Below are 18,236 nucleotides of genomic sequence, written 5' to 3' on the forward strand. Positions count from 1 at the left end.
ACATTACTGATAGTGGGCATGTGCTAATTAATGTCAAATAAGTTGTGTTATGTAAGCTTTCAATTAGTAAAGGAGCTTAGCTCTGTCAGAGTAATTTTTCTCTTTACCAAAGGATTTACCGTAAGATTCTATTAAACAGCAAACTCCTGAGTTTGTTGGGATTTTCTCTTTGTAAATATGTATGAATGCTGCACCTTTGTGAGGATCCTCAGTGACTGGGCACTGTCTCCCAGCCAGAAGGGCTTTCTGTTCCTTAGGCCTGGGGCACCTGTGCTGGGGATGGACAAGGCTTGGAGGGAGCAAAAGTTGTGTTTATCTGGGTGCTTTCCCAGAAATAAGAGGGGTAGAGAGGCCGCTTTTCCTTTTTTTAAAATTTTTTTTGGTTTTCTTTTTTGGATTCCAGGCCTGGGAGCCGATGATAGGAGGCAGTGAGGTGAGAAGGTTAAAGTGGCTGGTGGGGACGCTGAGCCTGTAATGTGCTAGCTTGAGCCTTCCTTATTCTGGAACTTCTGTTCTCAATACAGTGGACCTTCTGGTTTTGCTTATAGAACAATCTTGTCTTTTCTTGTGGTAGCTTTTCTTGAAGCTGAGAGGTGTCTAAATGCATTCGTCTTAGATGAACACACGTGGAATCTCACTCTTATTAGAATTTCATAGATTATACTCTTGAATTCCAGTTGTACATTTTTGCTTATAAACACAAGTGTTTCAGGGTGTAATGAGAGGAGGCTAGTGCCCATAAAGAAGGCTGACTTTAAGATGAACCACCTCCCAGGAGAACTGAAGACCAGCCTCGAGCCACAGTAGGGCCTCCTCACCACCATCTTGAGCAGAAGTTCCAGGTTTTCACCAGGGTAGTCGAGGACATTGGACTAGACACCATCCAGTTCTTTGAATTCCAGAAATGTTCTTGTGAAATTGAAAACAAAGCTCAGACTTTGGTTACTTGAGTCTTGTTAAATGTGCTAGGAAAGCTGATAATTTGAAGGAAACAAATGTGGAACATCTTCTGTACGATTAGTGTTCAATCTCATAGTGTGCAGTACCTATCCTTTGAGTTCTGTTCTTTATATTGAATGTGTTCAAAGCTTGTCTCACCTGTATGCAGAGTGTGTTAGAAACTGTGTCGGATGTGATTGTTCTTTTTTTAGAAGTTAGTAATCTCATGTGGGGCTCCCATGACAGAATCTCATGACTGCAAAATAAACATGAAATAAACCAATAAACAAAATGCCTGCTTTCTGTGTGAATATCATCATCATTTGATGTCATGGTGTTGTATGTAAAGGAGCTGAAAAGAAGCAGGGAGAGTTCACCCCTCATATGCTTAGGAGGAAGTTAGGATGAAGGGTTAAGAGGAAAGTGATTGGATCAGTGAGGTGTGACAGGAGAAGGTGGATGAGGGAAGGTGAGCCTCAACCTTGGTGAGTCATCCTGGCTCTTCCCACCTTCAGCCCCCCTCCTTCCCGCTTCGGATCTGAGTGTCCTTGGCTCTGCCCTGAGTCCCTCAGATGCTTTACCCCCCTGTGGATCCTCACAGCCTTAGGCTTTCCTTTGGTCTCCAGGGTGATGCCCCCAAACACCCTCTGGATTCACTGCCTTCAGCATTGTGTAGTCCATTCTCCACGTGGCAGCTATGTGGTGACATTTTAAAACAACCAAATAATGTTCCTTCCTATTCCAACCCTGCAGTGACTTGTGATCACTTTTTGATCAAATTCTGAACTCTGGTTTAAATAGTCCTATGCTGATCTTGCCTAGTATGACAGCTGCTCCTCTTTGATGATAACAGTATTATGAGTATTAATAAACCACAGTATTTAGAATATTAATGATGGTTACAGTGGTGACCACAGCTAACACTTACCCTGAGTCAGACCCTGTTCTGAGGTGTGTTGTATCTATTCACTTATTAACTACAGTAACATCTCAGAGGTAGGTACTCATGTATCCCCATGTCATAGGTGTGAAAACGGAGGCAAGAGGCTAAGGGCATAGTGAGTTGGTAGCAAAGCTGGGCCCCCTGTCAGTGCTGTTTCCATGAACAAAGGACTTTGAGCAGCTCCCTGGACTGCTTGTCCCTGCAATCTTGATAGTAGGTCCTGTCTTGTCATTTATCAGACCTCAGTGTGAATGTCTAACTCCTCCCAGGGGCCTTCTCTGCCAACCAGAGGTTCTGAGGGCCACTTGCTCGCTTTTGATTAACTCCAAGTTTGTGAGTCCCATGTTGCTCCTGCCTGTGTCCCTGGTGTGCCTACAAGACAGGTAGTTGGCAGGTGCTGGGCTAGTACTTGTTGAGTGGCCAGTGGGGCTGGCTCTCATGTGCAGACTGGCCGTGGAGCCTTGTCTTGGGGCCTGGGATCCAAGTGTGGGCAGTGCTAGTGGTGAAGGTGGCACAAAGAGGCCAGTACCTGGGCAGAGACTGGGCAGGGCAGGTAAATCTGGAAAGATAGATAGGGCATGTCAAGTTCTTGGATAGGCCGCGTGTAGGGTGCCTGATGCTGTCATAGTCCAGACAGAGTAAATTGTGTTATTGTTGCAGGAGGCAAAATTGGACGATGTGGAGTTTATTTTCCCCAGCAGATTGGGTGGTCTTGATACTGGAAGTCGTCCCAGGATATGATATCCGCAAGAAAACAAAAGACCATCTTCCTAGTCATATCGTAGTAACTTAGGCTAAGAATCCTTTAAAATCTATCAATGCCATACTGTGAGTAAAGTTAAGAAACTAACGTAATGGTGCCCTCAGTATCACATACTGACTGTTGTGAAAACACACCTCGTTATTTGTGGAAAGCCCTTTTGGTAGATCACTAACATTTTCGCCCCCAAAACAGCAGGAGCAGTAAATAACAACCTTCTAGATAAAGCAAATGGGAAAACGTTGCCAGAATTTGCTATATCAAGTGCTGTGTGAACAGTGGGAGCCAGCAGGGAAATTATGCAGAGGGAAAAAGCCCTTTTATTTGCTTCTCAAAATTGATGGGACTGGAGAAGTATGGGAGAGATGGGAGGAAAAGGAGGAAAAAAAGAGTAAATACAGTAATCTTGGGTTGAAATGATGCTGAATCTTTTTGTTAGACTATGATTCAGTAGCAAGGGCAAGAAATGAATTGTTAACTCTGGTCTTATTAGTAATCTTGCATTGGTGAGAGAACTCACGGTGCATGAGGACGCGTAAGAGCTCGTAAGTCTCACAGCAGCGTAAGAGTTGGGATCATTGTTGTTCCCATTTTACAGATGAGGAAATTGATGTTTTAATGAGATTGAAGAATTGGCTCAGATAACACAGCTAGTATGAGCTGAACCCCAGGATTTGAACTCTGGGCTGGCTTGAGCCCCATGGCCTGAATTGTCACAGCTGCAGATATAAACCTCCTCCCCCTTCTCTGAATGTTAGCATGGTGTATTTGTCAAAACTAATTAGCATCAATACGATATCATTAACCATGGCTTTTTTTTTATTCTGATTTTCTTTTTTTTTTTTGAGACAGCGTCTCGCTTTGTTGCTCAGGCTAGAGTGAGTGCCGTGGCGTCAGCCTAGCTCACAGCAACCTCAAACTCCTGGGCTTAAGCGATCCTACCGCCTCAGCCTCCCGAGTAGCTGGGACTACAGGCATGTGCCACCATGCCCGGCTATTTTTTTCTATATATATTTTAGTTGGCCAGATAATTTCTTTCTATATTTAGTAGAGACGGGGTCTCGCTCTTGCTCAGGCTGGTCTCGAACTCCTGACCTTGAGCAATCCACCTGCCTCGGCCTCCCAGAGTGCCTTTATTCTGATTTTCCCACTAGTTAGTGTCCCTTTTCTATTCCAGAATTGGATCTAGGATCCACCTTTCGTTTAGCCATCATATCTCATCACCTTCAGTCTGTGGCAGTTTCTGTCTTTTTTGTTTTTTGTGACCTTCATTCACACTTTCGAAGAGGTCAGTCATGTTGTAGAATGTTCCCAATTTGTGTCTGGTGTTTTCTCATGATTAGACCAGGGCTAGGATTTGGGGAGGAAGACCACAGGGGTGGTATGCCCTTCTCATCACATCACGACAGGAGTACACAATGTCAACATGAGTTATTACAGAGGTTAGCCTGGATCACTTGGCTGAGGCCTGTGGGCCAGGTTTCTGCCCCAGCACATGACTTGTGTCCCCCTTCTGTTCTCTGTTCATTGGATCCACTAAGTCCAGCCCCCGCTCCAGGGTTGGGCAATTAATTGTGCCTCCAGGAAGACAGAGGAGTTTCAAAGAATTTGTTAAATTCTTAGCATATGTTAAAACCACCACAAGTACTTGATAAATATTTTGGGGAAGATGCATAGAGGTTTTGCAAATATCCTGTTTTTCCTTAAAGTCCCACCCACTCATGTTAGCATCATCAGTGGTTCTTCTTGCCTGCAGCAATTATTATGATGTTTTAATGGCAATTTCCTATTTCCCTCACTCCTACATTTTTTTTTTTTTTTTTTTTTTGAGACAGGGTCTCACTCTGTTGCCCAGGCTAGAGTGAGTGCCGTGGCGTCAGCCTAGCTCACAGCAACCTCAAACTTCTGAGCTCAAGTGATCCTCCTGTCTCAGCCTCCCGAGTAGCTGGGACTACAGGCATGCACCACCATGCCCGGCTAATTTTTTTTAATATATATTTTTAGCTGTCCATATCATTTCTTTCTATTTTTTTTTTAGTAGAGATGGGGTCTCGCTCTTGCTCAGGCTGGTCTCGAACTCCTGAGCTCAAACGATCCGCCCACCTCGGCCTCCCAGAGTGCTAGGATTACAGGCGTGAGCCACCGCGCCCGGCCAACTCCTACATTTTTAATTGGAATTCTTCTGTAAGGAAGCTTTGTCTCCTTCCCCCAGTCATTCATTCATTTGTTACTTATTCAGTTATTTATATTAATATGGACTAATGGGTAGTTCTTTCATTCTTTGGTCTTATGTTGCCTACACTGTTCCAGCTCTGGCCATTGTGAGCTCTCTCTTAGGTTAGCTCCTGTGTCTGTTGATGTCCCTGCATTACTTTTCTTCCACAGCAGTTCCTTACTTTCTGGCACTACAAGAAGCTCTGGACTCATTTTGTATTTTTTCTGTTCCAGTCCTAGAATCAGTTACTCTCCAAGGAGTCTGATTCCCTTTATTGGAGAATGGTATTTAGAAACTAAGATCTGGGGACTCAGAGGGCACGTTGCTCCTGCTTCTAGGCCCTGTCGGTGGACCAAGCCAGGACATGGATATGTGTTTACTACCTTGCTGTGCACACATGCCTCTTTCCTTTGTCTTTCTCTCTGGGTGTATGTTAAAGTATGAGCTGTCACCTGCATTTAGCAAATCTCTTTTAATAGGTGAGCTCTATGTCACGGAGTAGATGTGTCCCTGACAAGTTGCTGGCCAACGGGACCCTGTGTGCTCACTTCTATGGCTACTGTGGATATGAGCCTCCAGTTTCCTTTTCATCTTCTTCCCAATAATGATAGGTGTGTCCTTTTCCCCCCTAACTTAATAGCCCTCCGTGCTCACCTGCTGCTTCTCCTGCTGTCTGTGTTTTTGAGTTACTCATCCTAATGTACTGCTTGTAATTACTGTGGTGGTCCCTACTGTTATTTTGTTCATTCTCTCGCTGGACATTAGATTGTCTCCGATGTGGGCTTTCTCCTGACTTTGTGGCCTCCTCCTGTCTGAGTGGCTATCTCCTCACCATGGTGCAGTGAGAACTGCTGTTCTTATCTTCTTACCTGCATATGTGATAGGTTTTCATGGGCAGTGGCTTTCAAACTTTGGCTGTGACCTGTAGTGATAGTGAGAAATGCATGTAACTGGGCTCCCCAGTACACACATAACCTACATAGTGGCAGTTTCACAAAACAGAGCTTGATCTTTTTCTGTGCAATGCATCTTGCATGTTTCCATTCCATTTTGTTCTGTCCTTCTCTGCTAAGTAAATTTTATACCTACCCTTTGAAAAACACTGTTTTGTGCACATCTTCCAGTGGTATATGAAAGTTTATAGTCCCCTTCTCCTAGCCCTCTCTTGAGTGTGGGGTGTGGATTACGACTAGGTGTAGGGTGGGGTTCAGATTAGGACTTGGTGTAGGTTCAGGTCTTGATTAGGACTGGGTATAGGGTGGCAATGGGGGTCTTGATTAGGACTGGGTGAGGGCAGTCCCGGATTGGTGGAACCCGCAAGGCTGTGATTTTAAGGGGAGGGATTCAGGGTCCAGAGTGTAAGCTGTGGATGAGTTTACACCCACTGAAGAGTTTACAGCTCTCTGGGAAGTTGCTGTAATGAATAGTTAAGCCATTGCCTGGGCAGGAGACTTTAAGAACAAGCTCGTGTTGAGGATGGCAGAGCCAGATATGGATTCCTCCCCAGCATCTGTCTGAGGTTACTTGGATCTCTGTTTGATTCACCTTCCTTGTCTGATGTGATGCTGTAGGCACCTGTGCCTTTTGTATTTTCTCCACTTCTGAGAAGAACATTTCCAAGCAATTGTTGTGTTGCTAGTTGTGTCCTTTTTGATACTATAGGTACTATAGGTCTGAGTGCTAGTAGTTTTCTTTGGCCTAATTATTTCTCATTTGAAAAGTCTTGGGAATTGAAATAGAAAGCTGGTCTTAATTTTTCTGATTTTGAATGAACAGGAAAAGAAAGTCAAGTTAAAGACTAAGGTGCTTATATAATTTAGAATTTCTATATTGACATATTTATGGAGTAGATTATCTAATTTTTGTTTTAAAAATATATTTCACATTTTATAGTAAATATTGATTGGTTTTGCTCATTTTGGCTGACCATATGGTGTAGATTGTCAAAAGTATTCCCTAAATTTGCATTTAAGCCTATTGAATTATTCATTGGCATATTATCAGTGACTCTGGGTACCTTGCCTTATTTATTTTTGGTAAATACAGAATCATCTAATGTTTTTTATCTGTAGCTACAATTAATTTTAAAATGTAAAACAAATTTTCAAAATATACCTCTTAAAGAATTTTTTATTAAAGTGAGTGTTTTTGACTAATCAGTGTTCAGTCTCCTGGCCAGGTATGTGCAACTCTGGGACAGGAAGGAGCCTTGCTACCCCATCCCCTGAGGGCCCTGCCAAGAGCGCAGCAGCCTATGGGACAGAACTGAACAGAGAGGTCAGTGACAGGGCAGTCCTGGGTAGACTCCTCTCTGTTCCTCAGGTGGGTTAAATGGTATAATCCAGAAGATCTTCAAAGGCAAAAGAGGCAAAAGTTAGTTCTTTAAAAAAACAAAACAAAACATCAAAACAGACACACTTACAACTGATCAAGAGAAGAAAGGAGAATTCACAAAGAAACAAAGGTTGAATGTAAAGGAGGTGATGACTCTAGAAAAGTAGAGAATAAAAAATTATAAGAGTGTATTCTTGGTAGAAAATTGACATGACTCTTTCAGACCTTGAGGAAGAAAGGAGTTGTGACAACATGAAAGCATGGACATAAAAGATCAAGTGCATTTGATTATTAAAATGAAGAACTTGTATTGACCAGATAGACATCTTAAAGTATGAAGACAACTTATAAACTAGGAGAAGGTATTTATAAACTATAAAGCCAACAAAGAATTCCTATCAAAATATATAAAGAACTTCCACAAATCAAGGAAATAACAGATACAAGAAACACAGCAAAAGACATAAGCAGGAATTTCACAGAAGAGACATGTGGCCAATAAGTATATGAAGATAATTTAGCGTCATTATTAAGCAGGGAAATGTGAATTAAGACTATACTGAGATACTATTTTTACATATATATAATTGGCAAGGTTTCACAAAGTTTGACAGTATGAAGCATGGATCCTCTGGGTCTCTAGCATCATTCACATTGCTGGTAAGAATAAATTGGGGCAGTCCTTTTGGAAGATGGCTTGGCATTATCTCTTAAAGTTGGACATGTATGCATTCTTTGACCCAGCATTTTCTACTCCTGGTTGTATAGCCAAGTCACATTTTTCAGATTCCCAAAAATACACAAAAAGGAGGGAATAGCATAATGAACGCCCACAAAACTTTCACCCTGCTTCATCACTTAGCAACATGTCATGGTTCTTGTTTCATCTTTCTCCCTACCCCCAGACTTTTTTTTGGTTTTGTTTTTGATAGAACAAATCCCAGACATCACATAATTTCACCCATAAACACTTCAGTAAAAAATAAGACGTTAAATTTAATGTAATTATCATATCTTATAAATTTCTAATTCCTTACAGTCATCTAATACCCAGTGTGTGTTCACTTTTTCCTGACTGTCTCAGAACTGTTTTTTTTTTTTTTTTACAGTTGTTTTTTTTCAAGTTAGCATTCCAGCAAGGTCCAAATATAGAGTTTGGTTGATAGGTCTTATAAATCTCTTAATTTAGAATAATTCCTGTTCTCTCTTTTTATCCCATGCCATTTATTTGTTAAAGAAACTTGGAGCTTTGTCTGGTATAGTTCCCAGGTTCTGCATTTGTCTGGCTACATGCTCCTGGTTTTGATGGCCATGCTACTCTGCCTCTCATCTTTCCTGTAAACTGGTATTTAGACCTGTAGGTGGAATGGATTTGAGGCCCCGTGTTGCAGGCCAGAGTACCTCACAGGTGGGTCCTCTCAGGAGGTGTGTGGTGTCTGCATTGCAGATGTTTGGGGTGTTCTGGATCATTCCATCACAGGTTCTCCCTCAGGCTTTCAGCTGGTGCTCAGCAACCATGGAGGAAAGTTACCAGACAAGTTGTTTTTATTATGTATTGCAAGATGGTGATATTCTCATTCTGTCTTACCTTCTTTGTTTATCATCTGGAATTTTTATTTAGGGACTTGACTTTTCTGAAGTTACAGTTCCTACAGAACCATTTTATTGATGAATTTTCAGATTGAGTTGTACTCTGGTCACCAAAGGTGACCCATGGGGTTTTTGTTTTCTGAACTCAAGGATTTTTAATATGTTGTGTGCTTCAGTCTATTGTGGACTTTATTCTTTTTGATGCTCAGATTGTCCCATCTTTGGTCAGCAGGGAGCCTCTTGAAATTGGCTCATGTGTCCTTTCAGCGCGACCCTCTTGGTCTTTGATGCTTCGTTGCTTGCTGGGAGGACAGATAGCTTAGATTCATCCTGTGCATTCTGGCCCCAGATTGGGGACTGGCAAAATGTATAACTTATCTCTGTAAATGTCTCAGGGAGTTCAAGAATCATCCCTTATTCATAAAAGTTTCTCGATGAGTCTTCTCTCCATAGCCAAAGAATTTCTAATGGGAAAGCACTGAGTAAGAATAGAAACACTGAGTGTCACAAGACCTTGTTCTAGCTATTTTACATGGATTGTCTCATTCCTCATGGCTACCTTTTGGAATAGACGCTGTTAATGTTCCCCTCTTGGTCAGCAGACCAAGGCACAGAGAGGCCAAGTGACCTACTCACCATTACGTGGTTGATGCACAGGGCACACCGAAGCCAGGCTTGACCTCAGGTTTGAATATTGTGGACACAGAGCATTCAGGGAAACTGCTTGACTGCCGGAGGACTGGCCTGGAGGCACACTGAGTTGTAGGGTACCCCGAGACCAGAGCCTGTGGCTTGGGGTAGCTGCTGGGGTGGCACTGAGACTGATGAGGTCATGTGGTGTCCACAGCATTGGCCTGATGAGGGGTCATGTCCACTTCAGTGAAGAAGCATGAACTTAGAAATAACATGTACACAGCGGTGAAAGAAGCCTGTCAAGTAGGGAGTGTCAGCAGGAGCCATGCAGGAGACAGGGAGGCACTGCCCTGCAGAGATGCCCTGGCCAGGGTCCCAGGAGGGCTGGTCAGCATGAGCTGCTTGTCTGTGTGTAAGCCCAGAAGTGGTGACTGGCCTGCCCCTACCCCTTTGTGAGAAGGTTGAAGACTGCAGAGGTGAAGGCCAAGGCTGTTTCTGGGTCATTGGAGACCTGGCAGCTGGGGGCTGGGGGCCAGGCATGGTGTCATGTCAGAGCACTGAGAGTAGCACAAGTGGATGCTCCTAGGAAGGTGTAGCCAAGAAGCTGGAAGTGGGCCTGGCAGACCATGAGTGTTAGGCTTCAGAGAGGCAGGGCAGTAGGCCTCAAGGGTGGGCCATTTTTATAATAATGCTCATTTTATAAAGCCTCAAAAATGAACAAACTCAAAGGAAAATTCACTGCATTTCCACAAGGAGGAAAGAGTTTGGGTAAATCTTGAATTGAAACTGACTGAGCATAGGCAGGAAAAAGTTGACAGAGGAGGAGGAGGATTCATTTGTGGGAGCAGGAGGAAAAAGGGAGGGAGGAACTGGGACGACTCACCCGTGGGCTGCCTTAAGTACCTTGCTGAGGTCTTGGGCTTTGTCTCCTGGGCCATGGGGAGCCATAGAAGCTTTTGAGGACAGCATGGTCACAGTCGCATGAGAAGAGGTCAAGAGGGGTGCTATGGCTGTGGCTCCCATCCAAGGGTGGGATGTGCAAGGTCAGTGAAATGAGAAGGAAATGATAGAAAAGAGGTGAGAGTATGATAGGAGAGAGTAAGGAATGGTCTGCTAGCTGCCTTATATCCACAGACACACAGATCACACACGTGCATATACACTTTCTCCATGCGTACTTGTCCACACCACGCACATGCACACACCACACATACTGCACGCATGCACCACACACACATGCGTATACCCCCCCACATAACACACATACCATACACATGCACTACACATATGCCACATGTACATACCACCCACACATATCACATAGACACACTGTCTTAGTCCATTTGGGCTGCTATAACAAAATACCATAGATGGATGGCTTATAAACAGCAGAAATTTATTTAGATCATTAGATACGGAATGTCTGATTTCGAATCAAAAGTGTAGTTTATTATATCTCAAACAGGAAGCAGTACAATTAACCAAAGTATGAGCCTAAACTATCGACACAATTTTGCCATCTTAATGGTAGCTTGTTTATGCCAGTAGCGAAAAAGCCTTGAGAGCAAGTGGTGATGAAATCAAGAAAGGGCAGTTTCCACAGCTTGTTGAGAATTGAATATTTTTCCTTGCAAGATAGTGGTCCAAAGCCTGAAAGAAGCGGTAGTCAGTTGGTACAAGGTCTGGTGAATACAGTGGATGACAGAGAGTTTCCAAGTTCAGCTGCTGTAGTTTGAGCAGCGTTGTTTGTGCAACATCTGGTCGAGTGTTGTCTTGCAAGAGGATTGGCCTGTCTCTAATAACCAATCTCAGCTGCTTAATTGTAAGCATCCTCCTCATTTTGTCCAACTGGTTGCAATGGCATCCACTGCAATCGATTGACCAGGTTTCGTGAAGATCTAGTGAATAATGCCAGCAACCAAATTAGACATCATTAGCTTTTTATGATGATTATTCGCTTTTAGACTATGTTTGGCACTTCATTTTTATTCAACCCTTGTGCTGAATGCTTGCGATTGTCAAAAAGAATCCATTTTTCATCACATGTAACAATATGGTGTAGAAATGATTTGCCTTTATGTCGTGACAGCGAAGAAAGGCAAGCTTCCAGACAATGTCTCTTCTGATGCTTGTTTAATTCATGTGGAACTCATCTATCTGGCTTTTTTTCCTTGCCCATTTGTTTCAAATGGTCCAGTATTGTTGGAATAGTAATGTCAAACCTTGGTGCTAATTCATGTGTAGGTTGAGATGGATTCACTTTCACTACAGCTTTCATTATCATCCACCTTTCATCATTATCCACCTTTATCTCAGGTTGCCCATGTGGCTCATTTTCAAGATTAAAATCACCAGAACAGAATTTCTGAAACCATCAATGTACTGTGTGTTCATTATCCACATCCCTCCCAAACACTTCGTTGATATTTTGAACTGTCTACACAGCATTGGTTCCACGATGGAACTCATATTAAAAAATAACAGGAATTTTTGACTTTATCCATGGTTTCACAAAAATTGCTCTAAGAAAAAATTTGAAAGATAATCACAAGCCAAACTGTGCATTTGAAAGAATGAGGGTGTACCTTCACAATAAAAATAAAACAAGAAGTGTCAAAGTGAAATATCAGAGATGTCAACTGCCAAACTTAGTACGTAAGGAAATTGGACGTTTCTTACTTAATAACCTAAGTATTTCTCACAGATCTGGTGGCTGGAAGTCCAAGATCAAGGCACCAACAGATTTGGTATCTGGTGAGGGCCTACTTTCTGGTTCACGGACTTATGTTTTCTTGCTGTGTCCTCACATGGTGGAAAGGGTGAGGGAGCTCTTTGGAGCCTCCTTTATAAGGGCAGTAATCCCACTAATGAGGGCTCCATCCTCCTGACCTAATCACCTCCCAAAGGCCGTACCTCCTAATACCATCACCTTAGGAGTTTGGACTTCAGTGTATGAATTTGAGGGGATAGGCACAAACATTCAGACCATAACACACACATGCACATTGCACATACATGTTGCAATACCTCCCCTGAGGGCACAGGTGGCAATAGAGTTAATAGGTGGGTGGTAAGGTATGATGACAGCTCTCACACCTGGGATAACTGAGGGAAATGAGGGTGATGGGGACATTGTCATCAATGTACAGAGGTGGTAACCTTTGTGCTACATCAAGAAGGGCAAACAAAAGAAGAGAGGGCCTTTTGTTCCTAGTAGCAGCACTTGAATAGGCAGACTGGGTGGGTCAGGATCCCGACCAGGTGTGACCCCCCACTCCTGCTTGCCTGCATTATGGTGACTCCTGGCAAGGGTGCCTCCAGCTCTTCCTGTGCAGGTGACCCTGGTACCCAACTCGCCGCACTCAGCAGCACTCAGGCCTGCACTCTGCCAGGAAGGGTCTGGCAGTCAGGGCCTGTCCTCAAGGAGACAGAGGGCCCTGCTGCCCACAGCACCTGGCAGGCAGTGGGAGCCTGTTCTGTGATTTTCCTTTAACACGTTTAGAACCTTGTTATCCCAGCTCATCAGGAGTGGGAGCCACAGTGAGACCTACTCCATAATCTGCAACCTGGCTGCTGACTCACTTTCCTACTCCCACCCTTGGTGCTGAAGCATCACTGCTCGCTCCCCCGCCTCCCACTGCCTGCCCAGGCCCACAGCTGCAGGGGTGACCGATGGTGGCACAGTGGGGGCCAGAGACACCTGCACTTGACAGGACGCTTATTTTTACATACTGTCGGCTGGAAATAATCAACTTTATTTAAAGAGAATATGGATTCAGTGTGTTAAAAAAAGCACCCAGCAACTTGCTAGGGCTGTTTTAGGAGTGATTCTCCTGCCTCCTTTGGAAGGAAGCTGCAGGTTCTATGCAGGGGGAGCTGGGGCTGGGGCTACTGAGGACACTGGGAGGACAAAGCGAGGCGGGTCCTGTGTGGTCAGAGCCCCCTCCACAAACACACAGCTTTGGTGGCAGGGTGTGGGGGTGAAGGTGGCAGATGTCATCCCGCCCCCCTGCCCCGCCCAGGCTGAGACTGGCAGCCCTTAGCCCTGGAAGAGGCAGAGCATGTGTGGGCGTCACCGGTGGTGTGGGCCGAGTGACTGCTGTGTTGTTGGAAGCAGCATCCCCAAGGTGCCCTCCCTCCCCCGTTGTGCTCTTTCTCCTCTCTTGACAGAACCGTTTCTTCTCCAACTTTTGAAGAGTCTTCATGTTTATTCCTTGATCTCTGTCAAATACTAGGGCCATGTTGGTCTTCATTTTGTGTGTATGGGAATAATTAAAATTATCTGTTTTCATAATTTTTATTATTTTCAATGGTAATATGTGCACAAGACTGTCAGTGAGAAGGAAGTCTCTTCCCAGTTCTCAGCCGTAGAGGAGCTGCTGCTACCTATTGTTCTTTTGGAGATATTCTCTACAGGTTCAAGTGTATCCATATCAGATGTGAGCTTTAAGCTGCTGTTGGTGCTCACATGGAAGGATCCTGTGGAAACTCGGGGACTGGGTGAGTCTCTCCTGCTGTACCCAGCTCCTCTGCACCCTATTCCAGGGGTCAGGCCCCAGGAGGGCTCCTGGGTGTAGGGACTGCAGGCCACACCACTGTCTCTTCAACAGTTACTGTTTTTCTCTTGGTTATAAAAATGTCTACTTATTTTAGGGAATTTGGATAATACCTAGATACAAAGAAGAAAGTCAGACTTCTTGTTATTCCACGACCAGAGATAACCACAAAGATTTAATGTGCCTCCTTTCAGTCTTTTCCATATGTATGTGTAAAGTATGTATATATATTTCTTCTTAGAAACTGAAGCCATACCATACTTAAAAGTCATATACCCTTTTTTGAATTTTATAATATATTGAAAGCTTTTTTCATATCACTAAATAGTCTTTAAAAACACTTTATTGGTTATATCTAGACTAATCTTTCTTTTGCTGCCTGTTTTCAAGGTATTGACCATTCTTTAGTTTCCTTCCCCCCTACTCTGGTTTCTTGTGCCATTGAGCTGGGCTTCCTGTATGGCTTTTGGTTCCCATATTTCACCACTGTGCCCCATAGTGGCCTGCCTGTGTGGGCAGTTTCAGGCTGGCATCCCTTCTAATTAGTCAGTGCCTAGTCCTGCCGATATGCTGAGTTTTGAATATCACCTCTGATTGAAATCAGTTTCCTTAGCTACTGTGTTTGCTCGGGCTGCTGCAAAAAAGGACCGCAAAATAGGTGGCTTAAACAACAGATGTTGATTCTCTCACACTTCTGAGGTGGGAAGTTCAGGATCAAGGTGTCGTCTGGACTGTGTTCCCTCTGAAGGCCCTCAGGGAGATCCTTCCTGGCCTCTTGCAACTTGTGGTGGCCGACAGTCCTTGACATTCCTTGGCCTGTAGACACATCACTCCAATCGCGTAGTCTTCCTTGTGCATGTTTGTCTCTGTGTCCAAAGTCCTCTTTTAAGGATACCAGTCATACTGGATTAAGATCCACCCTAATGACCTCACTGTAACTAGATCACCCCTGTAAAGACCCTATTTCCAAGTAATATCACATTCTGGGGGTTAAGACTCCAACATAACATTTTGAGGAACATAGTTCAGCTCTTAACAGTCACCAGTTACCCAGCATTGAGAAATTGAGCTGTGATAGAGGCCCAGCCTCACGCATATACAGTGGGCAGGGAATAGCAACTGTAGGTAAATATATTCTGTCTTAGAACTTTCGCCAGAGAAAGTGTGTCCTCTTTACCCCTTCCCCACCCTTGTCTCGTATGTGCATCTACACAGATGTACACGTGGTTTTGTCTTTTCCTGCGTGAGTGGAATTACAGTGCACATGTTGTTTGTGGGCCCGTGGGGCACTCTCCCTGCCAGGTGTCGTCTACTGGTCTCTGAGCAGGCCCAGTTGACGGAGCTGTGCCTGCTGTTGGAATGTTCTGTGTTCACAGCTGCTGCCTCCTTCATGACTAGGCTTTTGTCTGTCACTATAATGGACTTGGGAGTCTAAACTTATTTTTATATAATGTTTATATTATTAACATTGTTAAGTTTTATGGAAAATATTTTTAACATCAGCTTCTTGGCTAGGCCTATTTGCATCTGTGCTATGTTTGTAACAGGCATCTGCAATAGGATTTGGTTGATCGGTTTTTTTAGGCTGTCTCATTACATGTATTGCTTACATCTTAGTAATGATATGTATGATTTTAACGTATCTCCCTTGGCTTTGATTTATTTACTGGGAGAAACTAGAGACCAGGGGTTGGATTAGGATTGAAGTTTAGCAGCTGCAGGATGAAACTGTTTTGCCTTTTTTTTTTTTTAAAGGTGGGCCCTGACAAGCAGTTTATAAGAAAACCAAGCACCCATGAGCCCAAGGATCTTACTCACAAGATCCCTATTGTGAAGGCAGCAAGACCAGCCTGTGCTTTGATCGTGGTCGCAGATACTTTTCCTAAACTCAAGGATGCCGCACTTGAGTTTCTTCTCTATAGCTTTTCCCTTGTCCTGTGATTTCCTGGGAGACTATGTAGAAGGGTCAGAAAGGAAATCACCCAAAAAAGAGGGAGTTTGCAGATACAAAAGCAGGTGAGCTTGAGGTGAAACTCAAGTTAGTCACTCCTTCAGGATGTAGGAGTGGCATGTGCCGGGCTGCTGGTGGGGTCCTCTGCTCGTGTCTGCCTAGTAGGCATCTTAACCTTTCTTATTCTTTCTCAGGATTCAGGAGCAGTTCCAGAAAAACCCTGACAGTTACAATGGTGCTGTCCGTGAGAACTATACCTGGTCACAGGACTACACCGACCTGGAAGTCAGGGTGCCAGTGCCCAAGCACGTGGTGAAGGGGAAGCAGGTAACTGCCTTGGGGGGAGGCGGGAATGACTTCACCCAAGCTGGACGGAGCTGTTGCGGGAAGAAGAATCCAGCATTGTTGAGGAAGGGTTTGGATGGGCTTTAGGGTGTGAGGCATGTTCCTTCTGTCCCAGGAGTGGGCTTCGTGCACCATCCTCACTTCCCTCCTTCTGTCCACGAGGTCCTCCCAGCTGGTCTGTAGAAGGCTCCCCTCAGGAGACAGTGAGCCCTGATCTCTGAGCAGCATTTGACACCAAGATGTGCATGTGGCCCACGAGAGAAGCCCACGAATCTGATGTACTGTCCTCTTTTACTAAACAAAGTCATAGATACTCTTGGGGCCCCCATTAGAGATGGTCAGCCTCTAGGTTTACAAGGGAATACTCAGACATTACCTTGGTGAAGTCTACATTTTTCCTAAGATTAAATCTGCCTTCAGTCTCCCTAAGAAAAGTCCTGGCAACTAAACTGTCAGTGATAGCTAAGGTGTATTTACATAGCATCTGTCATGTGAGTTTCCTGGCTTTGCCAGCCTAGGGTCCAGTAAACTCACCTTAGGCAAAGTGACACAGTGGGCACCATCTCCCTGTGTGTGGTGATGAACTGTATATCACAGAGATGAAAGGCTATGATTTAATTCTCCAGGACCTTTAATCATGGGAGAAAGAGAACTGTTAGACCCTGCAGTCCCCACAGGGCAGTGAGATGGCTGCACAAAGAGAGGGAGAGATAGGCTCAGCCTGCCCCAAGGTCCCCACCTGCTTTCCTTGCTATCTGTTCATTTCCTTCTATTCACATAGGACACTTGTGTGCTGACGGTAAGCTTCCCTGTCCCCAGGTCTTCCTTTCTAAGGTTGACTTGGGGTCGTCAGAGAGTGTTCCATCCCTGCCAGGACCAGCACTCTAGTGTCGCTCTCTGTGCCTCCCTAACCACTCAGGGGCAAGATGGCTGGGCCTGTAGTTCATGCCGCCCACTGAGGACAGCTGTGCCACGTCTCACAGGGGCCTCATGGAGAACTCTTTCAGCTTCCTTGGTGCCAACTGCCACGCTGTGGGCCTTTTCTCCCCTCAAAAACAAACATAAAAGTGCTTCTTTTTCTTCATCCACACTCCCTTCACCCCCCTTCAAGTCAAGTCAGGTCAATCGTGAGACCCACTGAAGCCCCAGCCAATAGTCCTGGGAGGCAAAGAACTCAGGTCACAGGATGAAGGGGACCTCTAGGTTTGTGCACTGCAGTGCTCTTCCATGGAGCAGGGACTCACATCAGGGTGTAGCTGTAACATTCACAACTTGAGTTTCAGAAACTTAAGGTTTCTGAAACCTCCATTTAATGAGTGTGAGTGAATAGAAGTTTAATCTTTTAGTGGGAGAGAGATATTTACTCAGGGAACTTTGATAAGAGTAACATCATCATAGGTTATAAATAAGTAGGCTTCACTTTATTTTAAAAAAAACCTCATGTAACAATGCAAAGCAAATTATATAATTCAACTCCAAAATATCAAAAAAATTTGATATATGCCAGAAGTTGTATCCTTATTTCAATCTTCATGAGAACCTGCAACCTGCAGAGTAAGTCATGTCTATTTTATAGATGAGAGATTGAGGCTGAGAAAAGTCACTAAATTATCCAAGTTGACATGAGAAATACACGGTATTGTCTCCCTTGTCGTTATGCCTGGAACAGTGAGCACTATAGATAGTTTTTGAATGAATGAATGAATGACATGGCAAAGCTGTGGTTTGATTCAGGTGTGTCTGCTTCTAAAGCTCATACTTTTCCCTCTGGGTTACACTCCTGGCTTCTCAGAAGGAGAGACTGTACTGGAGCATATAACACAGAAGTTGAGTTGCATGTGTGTTTTCAGGAAGCAACTCACTCTGTACAGTGTGGGCAGCCTGGCTGGCACCGCACACCCCATGTGGTAACAGTAAGACTGCCAGGCTCAATCCCAGTCCCTCTGGCCCTTCTGTCCTGTGCCTCCCCA

The 18,236-nt window shown here is 44.3% G+C and overlaps 1 protein-coding gene across 1 annotated transcript in view; it reads left to right on the forward strand.

Moving 5' to 3' along the window:
• Positions 1–18,236, forward strand: part of NUDCD3 (NudC domain containing 3) — a 94,160-nt gene that overhangs the window by 43,838 nt on the left and 32,086 nt on the right. The window contains exon 3 of the mRNA XM_069461739.1: positions 16,116–16,248. Coding sequence (XP_069317840.1) covers positions 16,116–16,248 — 133 coding nt within the window. The remainder of the gene's footprint in view (positions 1–16,115; positions 16,249–18,236) is intronic.

Source organism: Eulemur rufifrons, chromosome 29 (assembly GCF_041146395.1).
Source record: "Eulemur rufifrons isolate Redbay chromosome 29, OSU_ERuf_1, whole genome shotgun sequence".
Lineage (NCBI taxonomy): Eukaryota > Metazoa > Chordata > Mammalia > Primates > Lemuridae > Eulemur > Eulemur rufifrons.